Raw genomic sequence first — 19,992 nt, forward strand, 5'->3', positions numbered from 1 at the left:
ATTCAGAAAACAATGAAATGCAGAGAATAAATGGATGCTACATAGAAATAGTTGGAAATGGAGATCCAGCTATAAGAGAAAATGATTAATAGGTTAGTAGAAAAAAAGTGAAAGTGAAAGAATCAATTTGAAGGAGAGAAGAGCTTGTAGGATTGATCTTTAAATAAACTCAATCCCAGCCAGAAGGAGTGGGCAGAATTGTGAACAGACATAGCAGTAGAAGAAATTTGTTAATCTGGAGGACTGCTCCGCTAACCAATAAAATATCAAAGATTTTTCCTTCTTGAGTCACTGAGAGAAAGAAAATCAGCTTTTCACTATCAGTATGTCCCCACAGGGCAAAGGCCCACTGAAGTTGATGACAAAGTGGATTATACTCACAGAAGAGCTTTTATTAGAGAAGAATAAAGGAAATGCAAAATTTCAGTCTCTTTAACATTTAATGAGTCAGTGAAATTATATGAGCCAAATTAAAAGAGTCATAAATTACCAGATGTGACTTGTTTTACAAGGCACTAAGATGAAAAAAGAATGAGACATTATCACATGCAGGCTGCATGTGATGCTTGACATGCAGCAAGTAAACACATCAAAGGAAATATATCCAAGTGTTGGGAGCTGGCAGGGATGTGTGTGTTAAACAGAGAGTTTAAGTGAAATTCACAGTGGTTGTGGCTGCGGTCTCTGGAAAAATCTCATCACACATCAGAGGCAAAGATATAGTTTTTCTGTGTAATTACCTCAGAATATAATCATTTCCAGCCAGGCATACACACATAAGTGCTATTCATTTAATTATTTATTTTCCATGTCTTTAAGCCAATTTTGGCAAATGATGGTAATCAGTCTAGCAAGGAGCATTTTGTGTTCTAATAATTGTAGCTGTCTGAACTTAGGATTTATTACATGTTATGCAAGGCCATAAAGGGATAATGATCTACAAAGATGTGAAAATATTCATCTGCACATGCCATGAGATGATTTTTTTTTCTTCATTAACTGCTAACTGATGATCCTGATGTCGTGTGCTCCATTTCCACAGTTTTAGCCACAGACTGTGACTCAGGATTAAATGCAGAGCTCACCTATTACACCCTGAGCCCGGACTTCAGCATTTCACCCCATGGGACTGTTTTCCCTGCGAGGCGGCTTGACTATGAGAGGCCTAACCATTTGTATGAGTTTGTGGTGATGGCGGTGGACAGCGGGGATGAGCCTCATTCTGGTACCGCCACGGTCCGTGTGAGGATGGCTAATGTCAACGATGAGGCTCCTGAATTCTCTCAGCCTGTGTGAGTTTCTTTATTTATTTGCATTTAAAGAACCACAACTTATTCTTTTGGGCATATTTATGGAAAAGTTGATTTTTTAACCTTATTTGTCTTCTTTAACACAAGCTGGAAGTGTATGAATACACAGTTCCATCAAAATGTGTTGGCACATTTGGTAAAGAGATGTAAAAAGCATGAAATAAATGTCATATTTAACTGCAGTATCTACCCTTAAAGACCTTGAAAAACTTTGCAATTAATTTGAGTACATTCACTTGGTGCCAAAAAAATACCAGATTAGAGAACTGCAAAATTGATTGTGACAAACGTATTAACACCACTAACAATAATGGTAAAATAAAAATAAATGAATCATTAAACGTATTCCATAATTTTCTGTTGGTGTTTCTAGGAACTTTTAATTATAAATCGAAAACTTTCTGCATAAACATGACATAAACCTATTACTTTTAGCCACTGGCAAGAAGTCTATTCTGCCTCCTTGCACAGTTAGCAGGATAGTAAGGCAGCAAAAAACAAAAACAAAAAAACTCCAAAGCTTAATGATTTAAGAATTGCAGCAAAGATCAGCATCTAGAGGTCACAAAGTCTCCATAAAAATGATTAAGTATGAATGGATTGTTTGGGAGGCATATACCATTTTTTTCCTCCAACTGTCACAAATGCTAAGATCATTTGCCATGCTGTGACTTTAACTGGAGCTACTTGGTTCAATAAAATTGAGATTTCATGAAACAAATTAAAAATACTGCAGGTGAGTTTGGCACAAATAAGATAGAAATATTTGGCAGCAGTGGTACGAAAAATTGTGCCATCTTTAAATAAATTAATGATTTTTTCCCCCCACTTAATAAATGTACTCAAGTGAAAAAAAATATTATAGGAAAATATCCTACTCTAGAAAAAAGAAATGATAGTTTAGAGCTTTTCCAAGTTTGCCAATAAATGTGATCAGTAGAGTTATTGATCATTTCAGGTATGTTTTTTAAGTATTTGCCCTGATAATGCAGGAACATTTCATAAATTACATTTCTGTCATTTAAATAATCTTCTTTATGGGGACTTAAAATCATTTATTTCATAGCTGCATCGTAGGAAAATAGCTGTGCACTTAAGAATTCCTGATGAATTATCCTTTCTTCTCCTTTCTGTCACACTAACAATAAACAAAAATGACACAGTGTCACTGGAAACCACGCATGCTCATGCCATCACACTGCCTCCGCTTGTTTTACATGTTAAGCTTCTATTCATGAGCTGCTCCGAGCCTTCCGCCTACTTTATTCCCAATTGTTAATCTGGAACATGTTGACCTGAGTTTGATGTCTCCAAAGACAGCTGCTTCAGAACTTTTTTGGCTTTTTAAGATGTTTTGTTGGCAAAATCTAATCTGATCGTTTTCCTTTCTTGAGGCTGACAAATTTGTATCCTTTGATGAACTCGTTGCGCTCCTATTGTGCCTTTTTATCATTCTTTCATTCAGGAAGTGATGTTTACCGACCAAGTGTTTGCCATTTGCAGTGGTAGTATAATTTGATAATCTGTTCTGTGGACCTTAAGGATCTTTGCTTTTTCTCAGCTGATTTGTCGCAATGTTTTTTTTGGCAGAAATGTACTCGGCGAACAGTGTTGATATTTAGCTTCAATAGCTTTAATAGTTCTCTGTTACTATCTGGATTTTGTATTTGCAGGAGATATGAATATTTTTGAGGAATGTTTGTCTGACATGGTGAGGAATTATGCACATTTATACAATTCTGCATAAATAAATCCTATAATAATTTCTATCAAATGGCTGAAACATCTGGGTGGAAATTGTTTATTGTTTATTTAAGAATCCCCTTTAGTCTCTTCTGTAGTAGAGACTATTTTTCCTGGGGTCCATAGTAAAAATTACAATAAAAACATTCTTTTCAAGGCAATGTTGTTGTCCACGGAGGACTCTATCTGCAGAAAAGTGTGACACTCTTTCTGCGACTGTTTTGTAAAAGCAAAACAGAGGGTGCAGGAAGGGAGGTGGACATGAATATTTTTGAGGAAGGGAGGGGGAACCCCCTGCAAGTCGGGGCGTGACGAATTATGAATTGAAACATGTATCCCACGGGTGTTCTGCACCGTTGTGTGAAAAGTCTTCACAATCACTTGACTGCGCTTTGACTGTTCAGCTTCATTTGAAACATGTGGGAGTTTCAACTTAAGATGTTTTCTTTAGAATAATGCAACTAAGATTGAAACTTTTAGCAGCAAACATTCAAAGTGGGTTTGATATTAGATAAATGAGAAACATGAGGGAAATAATTTGATGATGAGTGTCATGTATGGTGGATGAACTTTGTAGCTCTGGGCCCGTTTCTGTTTGAAAGGGGAACTGTGAGGGGGCATGCCATAATAAACTTTTGCACTATTGGAATGTTTTAAATAAAAAAATCTGCCAAAAGAAAACTAGAAATGGGCCATCATTTGGACTTTTATCAGTAAGATTCAAATCATTTACCTAAACATACATAGTAATAATTCTACAGACAGAATTTCTACTGTGGCACTGAGGATTACATTAAAACACTCTTAACGTGTCATTCCATTCTTACTTAATATGCTGAAAGTGAGTCTTCATCAGGGTTGTAATTAAGGGTGAAGGATGATGTTTATTACTACTAGGCTCTAGCTTGCCATATGAAATTGGAGAATAATTTGATTAAATTGTGCATATTAAATTGCAAGGAAAAGAAGTTGGCTAAATTGGACTTTGACTTTATGTACCTATTCTCCATTTTTATCTCATTTTTATATTTTTTAAAAAACATAACACTTTTATGTACTTATTTGACTAGGGTATAATCTTTTTCTCGGAGTCTCGATTTAGCCAACTAAGATCTTTTTTTTCTCTCATTCCTTTCTTGAACCTTTTATTTGCGTTGATGGTGCCTTTTACTGCATGTTGCAGAGTCACTGCTTAGAAATGCAAGAGGCGCTTCGAACTTGATTAGACAATTTCTAAAGAAATTGCAATGGGACTGCTGAAACTGCCAGTTCCTTGTCCTCTAGTAAGTGCCAAAAAAGTTTAGTCTGAATCTATTAACGTGTTTGTTGACAAAACAGAGACAAGGGAACATGCTGATTCTCAAACATCAATCCCAGAGCAACATTCTACCAAACTGAAAGAAAATCACCAGATATTTCTCTTGAACTGTTTTTATTTTCAGAAAATCCATAGCTCATAATGAAAATATTTTGTTACCATGAGCTTAACAAGGCCTGCCTGCTTACAGCAGTATGACATTTATTGTTATGGTGTAATATATGAACACAGGTAGAGATAAAAACAGAATAACCTTTAGGTTGTCTGGTACAGCCCTGCTTTCATTTTGTTTTGGAGTTAATGGGGCAGCTGAATGTTTTTTTTTTTCTTCTGTTTTTGGAGGCAATACCCAACCGATATCTGGCGGGATAAATTAGTAGTAATTAACTTTTGTAAAAAAATAAAACTTTCCTGTTAATTCTTTTTGTAATTGGTACAAAAGAAAGTTGTTTTCATTGGAAATGTATGGAAAAACTACTCTGCTTTTGCCTTGGTTCTACTCATTAAAGCACTGTAGATACATTTAAACTTGTAATATATACAGTAATTAAATATACTGAATGTATAGTTTCAGTGTGAAAACATTTCACACAGCAATACCTCTTCCAAATAGCATCTCACAAAACAAGATTTTTCTTACACTAACTATGAAACACTGTTTTATAATACAGGTGGATCTCAATAAATCAGCAACAAGTTAATGGATTTTGTAATTCAGTGCAAAGTCATTACACACAAAGTGATGTGTTTCAAGCACTTATTTCTGCAAATCGATATGATTATTGGTCACAGCTTATGAAAATGTTTTTCTAAGAAAATAAGAAATTTTACAAGATGAAGTAAAAAATAACAATGAAAGCATAGATTGTACAGCATATGAGCTCAGTGACTTTTACATGAATTACTGCATCTATGTTACAAAGTATGGAGGCAGTGATCTGTGGCCCCATTACTTGTGTCCTTTTTTCCTATCACTTGTTTTTTTTCAGTCATTTCTCACTTTCTGCTGTGCTTGGATACAGTACTATGTGAACAGCCAGCTTAAGCAATGACCTTTTGAGGTTTACCTTCCTTGTGTCTACTGGACAAATGTCAGGTCAGCAGTTGTCCACATGATGGTATGCTTTGTTTTATTTTGATCCTGTGTAGTTTTTAAAATTTTCTGCCAAGCCTATTTGTAGGACTTCATTTGCTTAAGAAATAAATGCTTGAAATATTCTGTGTATTGTGAATCCATGTGATTTAAATAAGTTAAATTACAAAACAAATTAGTTTATTGGTAATATTCTAATTTATTGAGATGTGCCTGTGCAGCTTGTGTATACGTCGGACGCAAAGCATCTAGCAAAGGCAGAGACATCGTTAATTTATTTTTACTGTTTCCATGAAATATTCTGTGTGTGTTTTCATTTGCTTGTAAATCTTGTGGTTGAGCATTTCTATTGCTTGAGTCTCAATCATGGACTGATTTCAGCTCCAAAGATCAATGCTACTCACCAAAATGAAAAGGTTAAATAATGCACCAGGTCTTACCCTGATCCACCAGCTGATCACATCTCATTATGTCAAAGCCAGCAGACTAGTTGCATCACAGATGGATGGGACGTTACATCACGTATGTCAGACCTGCCTCCCTTCAGGCGATTCATTGTAGTGATGTTAGATGCTGGCAGTCTTGTCGTAAACTGTGGCTCACTTGCGTCAAGTAAAAACCACGACCGCTAAGACAAACTCAGTATGTTTGTTAGCTGTTTTAATCACTGCCATCTGGCATCAGAACAGTGTGTTGTTCATTTCTCTCACAATCCCAGACAAATATTGTGGCGAATTGAAGGAATCGCACATACCCCTACAGGGTTTTTTTTGTGTGTGTGTGTTTTTTTTTTTTGCACCTTCTCTAAAGGTATGCAGTAATCTGACATATGGATGCAATTCACACTGTCACCACCGGCCTTTTTGGCACAGCTGAAAGAGTGGGTGGGCTGCAACTGTCACTGTGACTCCGCTGCATTTGTTTTCTCTGGATGAGTGAGCTTCTTGACCTGCCAGTCAATTTTTTTTTTTCAGTGACCTCTTTTGACTACTGTTGCAGACCTCCATTGCATGCTCTTGTTGTCTTGTTGGGGTGTCCGTCTCGGTGGGTGGGTGGACACGCAGCTAAACAAACAGGTGGGCAGAGAGGTGGAGAGTTGGGCAGCCGAACACAGAGCTTGGAGGAAAATCACGCGGGTACATGGATGCAGGCGAGCCTGTGGAGAATACCAAAAGCGGAAAACAGACAGAAGACAGCCTGTCAGATATGCAGATATAGAGAGCAGCCTGCCGGCATTCAGACAAATACTCCTGCCAGACAAGCTGCAGACTGATGGAAATGCAGGCATTATTCCAGATACTGTGTGTTGGGTGCTTTATCATTGCGCGGCTTAGTGAGATGTAGATATATGCTACTGGGGAAGACATGAAAATTGTGTCCAAAAACGGCACATGTAAGGGCTGGAGAGATGTACAGTATTTTATTCATGAAATTATTCTTCAGCTCAAACTAATTGTGACATTTGTAAAGGGAACATGAGCAGACAGACTTATGTTTCTTGGCATGTCCTGTCAGTTTGCATTTGAATAAGTGGTAGAAAGGCTAAAACAGATTGATGTAATGGAAGGACAGGCAAGCGGGCCAAAGAAATGCAAACAGGCAGATGTCTCGGCCAGCAGACAGACAGGAAGGCGTGCTCTTTCTGAGCCGAGCGCAGCTTCGCAGTTGACTGAGACGCTTTAGGAAGTAACGCGGAGGGAGTGAATGTGTCTTATCCGGGAGAAGCTGAGAAGAGGTGGCCTTTGAGCCGGGTGACGGATTACAGGTCACTCATGCTGCCACGGAGATTGCCGTGGCTGGCGGAGATGAATCGCCTATCAGCATTCTCCTGTAAACCATCAATCACTCGCCACCACCTCCCCTCACCACAGACACCAACACACCCCACCCCATGCACATATACTTACACGCTTTAGCAGCAGAAATGGCACCAAATCTCACAGTGGATGAGTTCTGCTGACGAGTCAGCTGAAACTCAGCGAGAACACCGCCCCCTCTTATATTCCGCTTTTCTTTATCAGCCATACTCTTTTATCCTCTTTTTTTTTTCCTTCTCACCCCCACATATCACTTTTACTGTCATTTCAGTCTCAGCCTTCGTCTTTGTCACCTGCTCCTTACCTCACCTCTCTTTTCCTGTTTCACTACAGCTCAGCTCCCTCCCAGTCACAGGGTTCATCTCCACCCCACAGTTCTTTGTGCCACAGCGGTATATCAGTCTCCTGTGTCTCACCGGCCATCTTTGCTGCCCAGCACAACAGAGATGGCAAATCACTGCTGACATTTTAAAAGGCACTGAATCAAATGGCCCACAGTGGGCTGGGCTTGAAGAAGCAGCATTTGTTCAATGACTTCAACATCCCAGCAGACATTATCATTTGTCTCAGCCGTGGCCAGCTAAGAGGACAGGTTAAATCATTGTGACAAGTAGAAGCCACAACCATACGTCTAATCAGCCTGCTGATGCTTTGGATAGTGTATTAATTCATGTCGCCTGTCTTTCTGTGTTATGTCGTCTGCTCATGAATTGCATGTGGATTTACGGGCCACATCTTGTTTTATGTTGGTCAATTTTCTCTCATTATGTCTTTCCAGTTCCAGCTTTTGCACCTTTATGGACTTCTTCAATTTTGACATTTTTAAGATAGACAAAAATCAGCCAGAAAACAAGATTTTTAAATTATAATTGTATTTTATGTTTTGCGAGTCTCAGTTATTGTCGATGTCTGGGATTCAACTGTAAGAAGTAAAGTGAGAGAGTTACAAAGTGAAAAGCACTGCTAACCAAAATGGAAACAAAGACCAACCTCAGGACTTTCCCAATATTTGAACAAAAGCTGTTTTTGTGAGGTCTGGGTTCTTTTACAATGGGCTAAAATCCAACAGTACTTTTCAGAAAACAGAATTATATCAGTCAAACATTAACTGTGATGGTTTGTGCTTGCTTTGTTTCCTCAGAACTTGGACAACCTGCAATAATTCATGCCAACATGAATTTCACTCTCTACCTGAAAATCCCTCCATCATTTTTTCATTCCTGAAAGCTTTTCAGTGTGTCAAAAATATGCTAAAATTATTTTGCTGCAATGTCAAAGACTCAGCTAGTTATTACAGATGATAACATTACCCTAATATTACAATTTCATTGACAGAAATCTGCAAAGTGGTAAAAACTTTTTCATGGCATTATAATTGACAGTTTCAAGATTTATAAAATTGCTATCAAACTGTTTTGTTACTACATTAAAAAAAAATGGACTCTATTACTTTTAGATAAGAACACTCAGAGCTGAGCTCTAGTACATCCCACTTCAATCAGAGGTCCTTAAGATGCTTTTTAAAGTTGCCTGCTGACTAGTTCTGACCTATTGAATCACTTGCACTCGAATTGAAAAGGCACCTGTCTGCTGTATATAAAACTTGGTACTGTGGATGTGTGAGTGCAAATCAAGTCAAGCTGAGAATTGACTATACACCAATGAGACATGAGTGTGTCAGAAGTACAGAGAAGGAATGAAAAAAGCACATCTGCTAGAATGTAAGCGTTTGAGATTTTGCTTTAGCCTTTCCAAGACAAAAGCAATTTGGATTTTCTGTTGCAGATATTTGGTCAGAAAGGTTACCAACAAGCCGATTGGTCAGTATGTGTTACATAAAAGGTTGTGGGTAAACGTTTTTTCACATTGAAATGTGCAGTTGAAACACTCTTAGAGAATGATGTCAGAAGAACCAAGAAGTGTTTTTCAGCAGTATATATGTATACAATTAGACATTAGATTCATTTTGAGATTGCTCTCCCGTCCCCTCCTGATCCTGTTTTGTTATTGGACTTCTGCGTTGGCACCAGGACATTTTAAGCCGCAGTTCGATGATCAACGTTGTTTGCAGCATCTCTTTATGACATTCATTAGTGGACATGAAAAAAGCAAGTGAACATGGTGTACTCAAAGTTAATGCGTCAGGACTAGGAAAAATGGGCAAGTGAGGGATTTGAGAGCGTTAGACAGGGATCAAATTGTGATGGCGGTATGAATGTAAAAACTGTAGCTCTCATGAATGTGGCTGCTGTGCAGTGAGCAGTATTTATCAGATGACATCTAAAAAGGAACAGTGGTGACTCAATAGCACCATAACAGGCAACCAAGGCTCACTTATGCCTGTCCAATTCAACAGACTAGCTACTAAAGATCAAATGATCAATCTTGGCTCAGAGAGAAAGCTGCCAGTGCAACGCAGATTGCTGCGTATGGCACTGGATTTATGCAGACCAGTCAAGCTGAATTGTAAGACTTATAGGACTTAATTATATCAATTCTATCAAATGCTTAATTTGTTCTGGTTCTCGCTATAACCCAGTTCTTTTCGAATCCTTGCAGATATCGAACATTTGTTTCCGAGGATGCTGGTCCCAACACTCTTGTTGCCACAGTCTTGGCCAAAGACCCAGATGGTGACAGTATAACCTACTCCATAACCGCAGGCAACGAGGAGGGCAACTTTGTCATTGACAGCCAGAAAGGTGATATTTCTTAATTTCCAGCCTGACATTATATTTTCACCTCTCAAACTAATTGACAGGTTTTCTGTCAAATCAAATGCATTTTTTTCTAACATGCTGCTGCTGCAGAGGTGTGTTAAATGCCCTCTGGTTTCAAAGTCAAAGCATAATGAAAGTGAAACTTATAATTTATAAACTATAAATTCTTCTCAAGTGCTTTTTAAGTGTCCCTCCCTATGTTATTAGGATTATGAAAACATTCTGTAACACTATTTTGGCAATTTTCACACTTCTGTTGTGTTTTTTCTTTCTTTTTTTCCCTTTTGGGCGGTGTAGAGACAAAAATGTTCCACGTGTTTCTCTGCTTTCTAGCATTGGTGACTGCACAGTTTATCTTTTTTATTTACCCTTTGATCCGAAACCAGTGGAAATCTCTGTGACATTTGTCACCCAACCCTTTCAATTCAATTTCACAACAACTGCTCTATCATAGCTCACAATCTCCAGGCTGTGCTCTGCCGGCTTCTCTTTCTTTTGTGTCATCTCTTCATATTCCTTTCCGTACTCTCTCTATGTTCTCATAATGAAAATAAGTATCACATCTACAAATCTTAATGTTATAATGCATCAATTTTTATAATTATCACATGCATTTTACTTTGAACTTCCTTACCTTTCTCTCTGTTTTAAACGTCAAACTCATAAAAACTCTCAAAAAGCTCGATTTAATAGCTGGAGAAACTAGTGCTGCAATGACAAACAAGGTTGACATTTAAGGCGGGAAAATTACTGTGTACATCTTATAGTTGACCTATTTTAAAGTACAATGTCAGGTGTTGCCATTAATATATTATTCCTTACTGTGGTCTGCATGCAGATGGAATTATAAGTTAAGTGGGAGGAAGAACAGTGAGGCACTTGCAACTGTGTGTATCGGCAAGCTGCATTGTCTTTAATCAAGTGCCTTAAAAAGAAATGAATAAAAATCTAACAAGAGAATGAAAAAAAAAAGAAAACTCCCCATGCACTCACTTCAATGACTCTCCTCCACATCACAGGCAGCTTGCTCGTCCTGCAACCTCTGATGTTTTTACATTACTTTTGACAAGAAAGATGTTGACTCAGATGCACCATCCTTTTATCCGACCTTTTATCTTGACTGTTACATGAAAGCAGACAAAGGAGCCGAGAGGAACGGCTAATAGGCTTCTGCTGAGCTAGGCCGACTTGGAACTAGACTCTCCTCACTTCATCCTGTTTCCACTCAAATTCTTGAGCTGCCGGTGCATCTTCACAGCAATTATTATATCAGAAATGTACCTAAACCACAACTGTGAAATTAGTTTTTGGATGTATGCTGCATATCAGATTTTTACCTTTCTGTGGACTTCTGTAGAGGTGCTTCCTCCACCCCTCTCTATTTCACTCTTCAAACCAAGTAGAAAAATAGCAGCAGAAGGAATTATCTGTTGCGTTTTAACGATAGCTGCTCCCTCACTAAGCAAGGCCAGTGTGGCGATAACATCCTGCTTAATGACTAATGGAAAGAATGCACATACTTTATTAGGACACAGCCTGTTTTATGATGTGTATATTAATGGGTCTGAGGTCTCTGCAGGATTGATCCGTCTGCGCTCCACTCCCCTGCCAAAGCTTCAAGGCTTGGAGTACGTCCTGAACGTAACAGCCACAGATGACAATGCATCAGGCGGGCCACAGTCTCTCACCTCTACCGCCCGGGTCGTTGTCGGAGTTGATGATGTTAACAACAACAAGCCAATATTTGAGCAGGTGAGAATCTTTTACAATACCTGTGTTTGGCAATGTTTTAGTTGCTTCAATGTTGCTGGCAATTTATTTCAACAATTACACTGGAATATTACACTATGCTCAAACATGTGGCAGCACTGGATCAAAGTGATGTCCTCTTTCATCTATCAGCACAATATCAAGGACTTAATGTTGTGTTTCTTTTGTCAACATAACCGTTTGATCCAACATTATTTCTATTGTGAGGCTTTATTTTCTACACTACAAGCCAAACATTTGGAAGCTTTTTTATTCAAAAAAGACGGATAACATAGTTTTATTGGTACTTTCCAACAAAATAGGTTGCCAAAAATAATATTAAGAGAAATGATTGATATCAGTGAAAGCAAAGCTTCCAAATGTTTTTGCCTTTTTTGGTCTTGTCTCAGTACTTCTTTGGAAACAGCTGATTTATAAATGAGAAATAAGAGACCACTTTCTCTTCCACCATATCAAATAGATAATATTTAATGGGAAGCATGTGCAATTTGCCAAGGTTGTATTTTGTGCAAATTTTATGTCCTTATGGCACCAGATGGATTCACTCATTTGTTCATTTCTGTCCATGTTTTGTACCCATGTGTGACGGTTTCATTCTAATCTACTTGTTTTTCATATCAGGAAGCAAACCATTTTGTACCTACTTTCTATACCTTACACCACAAACATTAGTCTGCATCTCTTTCAATTGGGAAATGTATTAAATTATTGTAAAGATTGTGGCTCAATGTAAAGTCTAGTTGTCTTGTTATCTAAAAGTTCAATTCCAGCTTCCACCCATCGTGTTTTGAGGCATCCCTGGGCAAAGCACTTCTGCACATCACAATGTGAGTGAGACTGGCCAAATGTGGCAAGAGTGTAAAGCACTTTGACTAGAAAGCCTCTGCAAACATTCATTATATTTACCATTTAAATAATTTAAAATATTCCCTCACCTAGTGTATAATTTAATTTAACCTTATGGTTTTTTTTTTTTAATGCTTCATATTTTGTCTTATTTCTACTGTGTGTTTCTGATACACTTTGTTTGCATAAAGGAATTTGGCAGATCAGGATACTTGATGAAACCAAATTAACTAAGTAACTGACTGCAGATATGTACTGTATTATTTACTGAAACAACATATCATTTTCTAGAAGAAGGCTGTGGATAGAATATGGAAAAATGCTTAAAATCATAATTTGTCATAGGTGCTACACACATTGACCTAGTCACAAAGTGGAGAGTGTCTGCTGCAGGAACCTCATGGTCACATTGTTGCAGATTTTGCATAATGTGCTTCTGTTGGCATTTTAGGGCCATGAATTTCAGTGGGCAGTGGAGGGGATAAGAATCTGAATGCAAATGGTCTGGATGGGAGCCACCTCCTTTACCTCTAAGGTCATGGTGCTCAGGCAGAAAAAGGTGGAGTGCTTCCTCAAGCTTGTGAACCAATCTGTTCCTCGAGTGGACAGGTTTTAGGATTGTTATTTCTTTTTTATCCTTGGCAGGATAAACAGACAGTCTCTGGAAGTGAAACTGTTGTAGGTGTAGGTGGCCTCAAAATCATTTTGGAATATTGGAATATTAATATAATTAATAATGCTACAATTAATAATATCTCTCTGATTCTTATGCCTATATCCTACTTTATGTATCAAGTGTAATTTAGTTCAATAAGGTTTTTGCAGTTTATATTCTGTCTCCATTGGTCATGCAGCTTCTTTCTCCCTTTACTAGAGGCTGTGTAATGAATCCATGCCATGAAAGATAATTTGGGGCGTCATCTAATTTAAAGGCTGCGTTGCTCAGGTCTGCTGTGGTGTTGTGTTCATTTTACTGGTACATTTATATTCCAACCTTCACCTCTGCTAACAAGATTTTCAACATGGCTGAAAAAATAACAGACCAGTCAAAGCAGCTAACTGAGTTTGTTATGTATGGTTCCCGTTCTCAGTCTTAGGGTGAGATCTCAAAGAAGAAGTGCAGTTGAGGTGGTTTGGTCATGTGATCAGATTGTCCTTTGGACGCCTCCTTTTGAAGTTTATCAGCCACGTCCGTCTAGGAGGAGATTCACAGCTAAATGGAAGGAAAGTATCTTTCTTCTGATCTAGGAATGCGTGGAATCTTCCAGATTGTGGTGGAGAGTATCAATAGGGAAAAAAACGCCTGGCTTTTTAACTCCACCATCTACCACCTCCTCAGGCTGTTTATGTCTTCATAATCTGCTCCTATGTTGCTGGAATCTTTGGAGACTTATCTGGAGACTGCAGAAATATAAAATGTCTTTTTTTTTATTTTGGCAACTGGCTTAAACCTTGTTAGTGTCATCCATTTTCTCGTACGTCTGATTGTTTCTGTGAACTTCAGTTGCTCCTCTCCTTGCCCTCTCTGGCTCTCATTTTCTTGGAATTCTCATTTCCCAGGCTTCTCTCTCTCTCTGTTTTCCCATGGGTTTCGATTAGCCTGCACAACCCACTCTATCTTTAGGCAGTCTGTCGGGATTTCAATTAATTTATGAATAAAAGTGCAATATCATCACAATACACTACACCTGTTTAATGAACTTCCTCCCTAATTAGGAATGACTCAAACTTCGTAGATGACGCATTCACGTGGAGCCTGTACTCCTGATGTGTTTTTGGCAGAACTATGCAACTTTTGTAAATATCAAGTTAGGCTTCAGGTGTCAATGTGAGCAGCTACAGTTCTGCTCCTGCTCACATCCTTTGATCCAGTTCATCTCTCTGTCCCTCTTGAACTCTTGTTTTCAATTTGTTTTTGTCTTTCATGGTCACTCTGTCAAAAATGTAGCTTGCATATATGTGGATGCAACACAAGAGGACTCTAGAGGAACATTCTTAATTTAGGTCATATGTTCATCAGGGGGAATAGATTGAAATTGTAGCCAAGGACCAAAGCTCCTTAAAATATATCAGTTCAAATGATTTATTTTACACAGTTGTGTGCTTCTGGTTCTGTAATTAATCTGAGCTACTGTACCTGTCCTCCTGACCTGTAAACTAGTTGAAATGACGTATTTTGATCCTTGTATTCTCATTAATGCAACACTTTCTGACAATATATGTACCAATTCTTCCTTGTATTATTTGTTTCTGCTTTGTCTCTTCCCCTCTCCCTCCCTGCTCTTTATCTCAGTGCCAGCAGTACCGTGAGCAGGCTTCAGTGCTGGAGAACCAGCCAGCGGGGACTTTTGTGTTGCAAGTGCATGCAGTGGATGCAGATGAGGGAGCAAATGGAAAAGTGAAATATGGCTTAATGCACAGAGACAGCGCCATGCCTGCCTTCAGAATCCACCCAGACACAGGTAGGGAGTTGTGGATTGTTGCAGGGCAAAATTGGTCTCAATTATGCATGAAACATGGAGTATCCTGTAGATAGACAGATCTGTAGTTAAATGGTACCTGACGTCCGTAATGATCATTGTAAAATAAAATATAATATGAGAGAAGAAAAGAGTTATGCGTAGTGCAGGCAGTCCCTAGATAAGATGTTAAATTATTTATAGTTTTAAAATGAGACGTCCAGTTTGTAAGGATATTAGTGACAAAACCTGTAACGGAGCTGAGGTCTGATGGGGGTTACAGTTTCTCTTCAGTTTGAGAAACTGGTTGAACAAGACTGCTTGAAATGTTAATATGTGGAGTCATTATGTTATTCCATCAATCATTTTCTTTCAAGCTTTGGTTATCTCTTCTTCATCTTAATCATGAAGATATGCAGCTCTTCAAAGGGAGGCTCGAATTGCACAGAATAAATTAATAATTGTTTACTTGTCTCGATTTATGGATTGATGGATGGACGGACTCAAGTGTGGGAATTGGAAAACCACTGAATGGATGAGTGAATTTATAAGCAATCATGTGTGTATATTTGCCAGAGGGTTGATGAAGGGCCTTGATTATGCTTCTGACTTTACAGGAGTGATTGTGACAGCCCGGCGCTTCGATAGGGAGCGGCAGAGAGAGTATTCAATTACAGTAACGGCCACTGATTGGGCCGAGGAGCCGCTCATTGGCATCTGTCAGCTTGCCATCCAGATACTGGACCAGAATGACAACAGCCCCAAGTTTGAGAATTTGCGCTATGAGTGTAAGTGTCAAACATATATTATTCATGAGCCAAAAATAGCAACACTGAAGCACAGACAGAACACTGAACAATACAGACGTGAATAGGCAGGGCAGAAGTCGCAGTGCATGGCCTTTATCCTGTTTCATCGAACAATTTGAATTTAAAGAAGAGCAAATGAGGAGCATTACTTGGTGAATATTTGAAGAAAAGGTTTGATGACTGAGCTAAAATAATTTGTATTTTTAGCTCGGTGCCATAGGAAGACTCACTGTTCCTATGTCTTCCTATGTCTTTTTACGCACAAACGAAAGATTTCAGCTCCTAGTTCTCTAAATGATCATAGGTAATTAATAGTGGAGCACATCCATTTTTAGCTTGGTTAAAATGTCGCGAAAAGGCCATTAGTCCATCTTTCTGCTGATGTGTTTAATAGGAATGTAGATACTTCAAGATGGTATAGATTATGCAAACCGTTTTGGTCAATACAAAAGCTGTGTCCTTTTGTATTGTATGTAAACTTCACATTATCTGAAGTTTACATACAATCATCACTGGCATGGATGTGATCTGAGGCTTTTCAGAATCAGAATTCTTCATTTTTTTTATTTTAGTAATTAATCTGAATCTTTTAATTTTGGGCAGGAAAGATAATAAAGTAATGGAATTTAATATAAAGAGTTAAGTGAATCGTTGGCTCACCTGAACTTCTCTCTGGAGTACATTTGGCTCTCCATGTGGGCAGCTGCAATTTTCACTTGAGCTATTTGGAGCTAGTGCTTCTTTTTTGTTGTCACTTTTTCAGTCCAAGGCACTGTGAAGCTTCATTGAAGACAGAAACCCTGATGCTCTAGGAGTTTCCTTTTGGTTGCTTCTGAATTATCTAACCATATATTTTATTTGAGGGTGAGAGTTGGGGTCAAATTGTTAACCGTTTGGACATAATTATGTGTTTCAGCATCAGATTTGTTTTCAGTTCTACTCTAAAATGCATTATTTATACAATTTGCTAAGAGACATTGCTAAGGCATTATGTATAAGCCCATAATCCAAATTATCCATCCAATTCTTACAAAAATTAACTGAAGCTGTCTTATGTAGGCTCATTCCACCCTTATTTTTACTTAAAATAATTAAGTAAAAGCCAGTGATTACATTTATGCTTTTGATAAGTTTGTGTAAACTTCTCCTTGGAACTAGATGCATTTTGTTCTTTATTGTTTTTTACCTCACACTGGGAAATATGAAAATATGTTTACATAAATCTGACAGTGAACAAAATTCATGCAGAAAATGTTTGTTTGCTGTAGATTTTCTTAGAGAAGACACACTGGTTGGTACAAGTTTCCTCCGCGTGGCAGCTCATGACGATGACTTTGGCACTAACGCAGCCATCACTTACTCCATGTCAGTGGAGAAGCCTGAGTACCTGCGGGTCAACCCTGTGAATGGATGGGTCTACGTCAACCAGCCCATATCTCAGGTTAGTCAGAATGTAGTGGAGCTGTTAGACAACACACACACTCACACGCACGCACACACACCATCTAATGCATCAAGTTTGATGCATTAGATGGTAGCCCGTGGGTTTGTGTCAACAAAGTTAATGAACAAGTCCCATCAAAGTGCCTCCGTGTGTGACTACCATTCTGCTGTATGTCTTCTCCCAGGGGTGCTGGATTGTGGGAAATGCCACAGAGGAAAAAACAGAGAGAAAACAATTCAAGCTAAACAAATGATTTGAAGCATATTTAACAACGTCAGATTTCTGTAGGTATATTTGAAGAGTATCACGGTAGACTGAGTTATAAAAGAAAGTACTTATCGCCTCGCTGATGACTGTTAATGGGTGGAAAACATTTTAGAAAGCCATTTATCACACAGAGCAGCTGCATCCCTAATTACTGCGACTTCCTTGTATTGAATTTAAGACAATTTTGTCACTATTTATAATGTCATACTTTAGAAGGGAAGGAAGCTGCATTCTGCGACCTAAAATGTTTCAAATGCTTTAAAGACACCTTAAAGACTGGATGATTATGCATGGAGCCTTAATACAAACTATAACAGAACACTACAAGATAGTCACTTACCATACTGACAAAAGATGCAAAAAGAAGAGATTTGTGCCTTGCTTTGGATTTTCAGTTTCTCCAAAGAATTAATCTGCCTATACCGATTTTGGCTGATTCTGATATCTGTGTTGGAGCTGGAATAAACAGCATTCATATTCTTTTTAGGGTTCCTGTGGTTAGCAACCATTAATTATTTAAATTAAACGCAGAGGGAACGTCACAATATGTTTCTATCAGAGAGAGGCACTGTAAAAGGGATTTACTAATATTTTCAAAAATAAAATGAATATGGAGTTGATATTATTATGTCTTTAGTGTCTTATGCTAGCTGGATTTGTGCACTTGCAGTTCAGACACGCTTACCTGTGTCTTTGTGTGTATAACCTAGAAAGGTTAGACCCATGTATTAAATCTGAGATTGTCAAGATACTGCCAACAATTTCCCATTTAGTATGGGCCGCCACCGAGTGAGGGTGAAGATAATCCAAAAGGAAAAAATAGAGAAAGTTTGCTGTAACCCACTGTACTTTCTTTGTATCTGGTGAAATCAACACGAGGTTAACCTGTTGCTTATCTAGTCATTTTCAAAAACTGCTTCCAAGCCAGATATGAATTTATGTCCTGTGTCAGATATGTCACCTTAACAAAACTAGTTTACTTTTAAATGTGTGCTTTAAAGTATAAAGCACAAGAAGAGGTAGCTTCATTGGTGCTACCTCTAATGTTTGGTAAAATCTCTCTGCTATGGAAAATAACATCTCGGTAAACATTTTTGTTGTTGAAAATGCTTCTAAGCAATGTCTAAATGGTTATATAGTACCATTTAGACATTGCTAAATGGTACTATAAATTAAATTTAGACCATTTGATTTGATTTAAATTTAGTTAAAATCAAATTAAAACTCTCAACTTGATTTAAATTGAAAGTGTTTAGAAACAATCTTGAATTAATTTTAATTTGAGAGATTTTATTATCAGACTTAGTACAGATCTGATTTGGTGATCAACACACAAAAAAACAACAACGCCAAGCTGTGCATCCAAAATATTTCAGTTATTAATCCTGTTCTTTCCTAACTAGTATGCTTATTCGAGCCAAAAAAGAAACAAGTTCAAGACCTTTCAGAATGGATTATTAAAGTTTTTATCGCTGTTGGAACAACATATATTTTTAAGAAGAAACTCTGCTTGCCATCTGCTTATGTGACCTTTTGTCAGTGCAGCAACTTCTCTGTCACTGTGGTTCTGTATAGATGTTCCAGTTCTGGCTGCATGACTGACATTTCTCTTATACCACCAATCTGAACTTTGTCCTTAACAGTATCCAGGAAGCATCCTGTTGTCCTATAGCAGGACAACAGCATTATTTAAACACATAAAATAATGGGTTTTATGACACTTTATGATATGTGTTGCTGTTCTACAACACATATGCTGAGATTATGTGAATCTCAGCATGTTTATCATCTCTATTTGTGACATTCTCAAAATACAGACTGCATGTCATTACAGCAACTTCAAGACTACAAGAAAAGATTAAATTAGTTTGTAAAGCTGTCTCAGTTGTTTTGCATTTCTGCAGTTCTTTTTATTTTTCTTCTTTTCATCCATCCATCCATCCATCCATCCATCCATCCATCCATCCATCCATCCATCCATCCATCCATCCATCCATCCATCCATCCATCCATCCATCCATCCATCCATCCATCCATCCATCCATCCATCCATCCATCCATCCATCCATCCATCCATCCATCCATCCATCCCATGGAAAACCCAGGCATATTCAGGGAGAAGAAATATGTTTAAGTAATAACCAGTGGATTTTATCCCCGCTGTTTATCTTCTAATTCACCTCTGCAACACATTTTGTTTACATTTTTTAGTGCATATAAATGAAACATTTTTATAAATGTTTCATTTATATAAAAAAAAGAAAGTGTTATTTTGGCAGAAACATACCTTTGCACCGTAGGGTTGTTTATTATTAAACATACATTTAAGCGTGCCAGTATCAGAAATTTGCAACATCTGGCTTATGACTTCACTGTGAACTTCATGCAAAATTAAA

General features: G+C 37.9%; 1 protein-coding gene across 1 annotated transcript in view; it reads left to right on the forward strand.

The window, feature by feature from the left end:
• Nucleotides 1-19,992, forward strand: part of LOC129359574 (neural-cadherin-like) — a 124,523-nt gene that overhangs the window by 52,504 nt on the left and 52,027 nt on the right. Inside the window, exons 6-11 of the mRNA XM_055029284.1 lie at nt 1,043-1,292; nt 9,841-9,983; nt 11,581-11,753; nt 14,911-15,079; nt 15,694-15,864; nt 17,154-17,326. Coding sequence (XP_054885259.1) covers nt 1,043-1,292; nt 9,841-9,983; nt 11,581-11,753; nt 14,911-15,079; nt 15,694-15,864; nt 17,154-17,326 — 1,079 coding nt within the window. The remainder of the gene's footprint in view (nt 1-1,042; nt 1,293-9,840; nt 9,984-11,580; nt 11,754-14,910; nt 15,080-15,693; nt 15,865-17,153; nt 17,327-19,992) is intronic.

This window comes from Poeciliopsis prolifica, unplaced genomic scaffold (assembly GCF_027474105.1).
Source record: "Poeciliopsis prolifica strain line A6 unplaced genomic scaffold, Auburn_PproV2 SCAFFOLD001, whole genome shotgun sequence".
Lineage (NCBI taxonomy): Eukaryota > Metazoa > Chordata > Actinopteri > Cyprinodontiformes > Poeciliidae > Poeciliopsis > Poeciliopsis prolifica.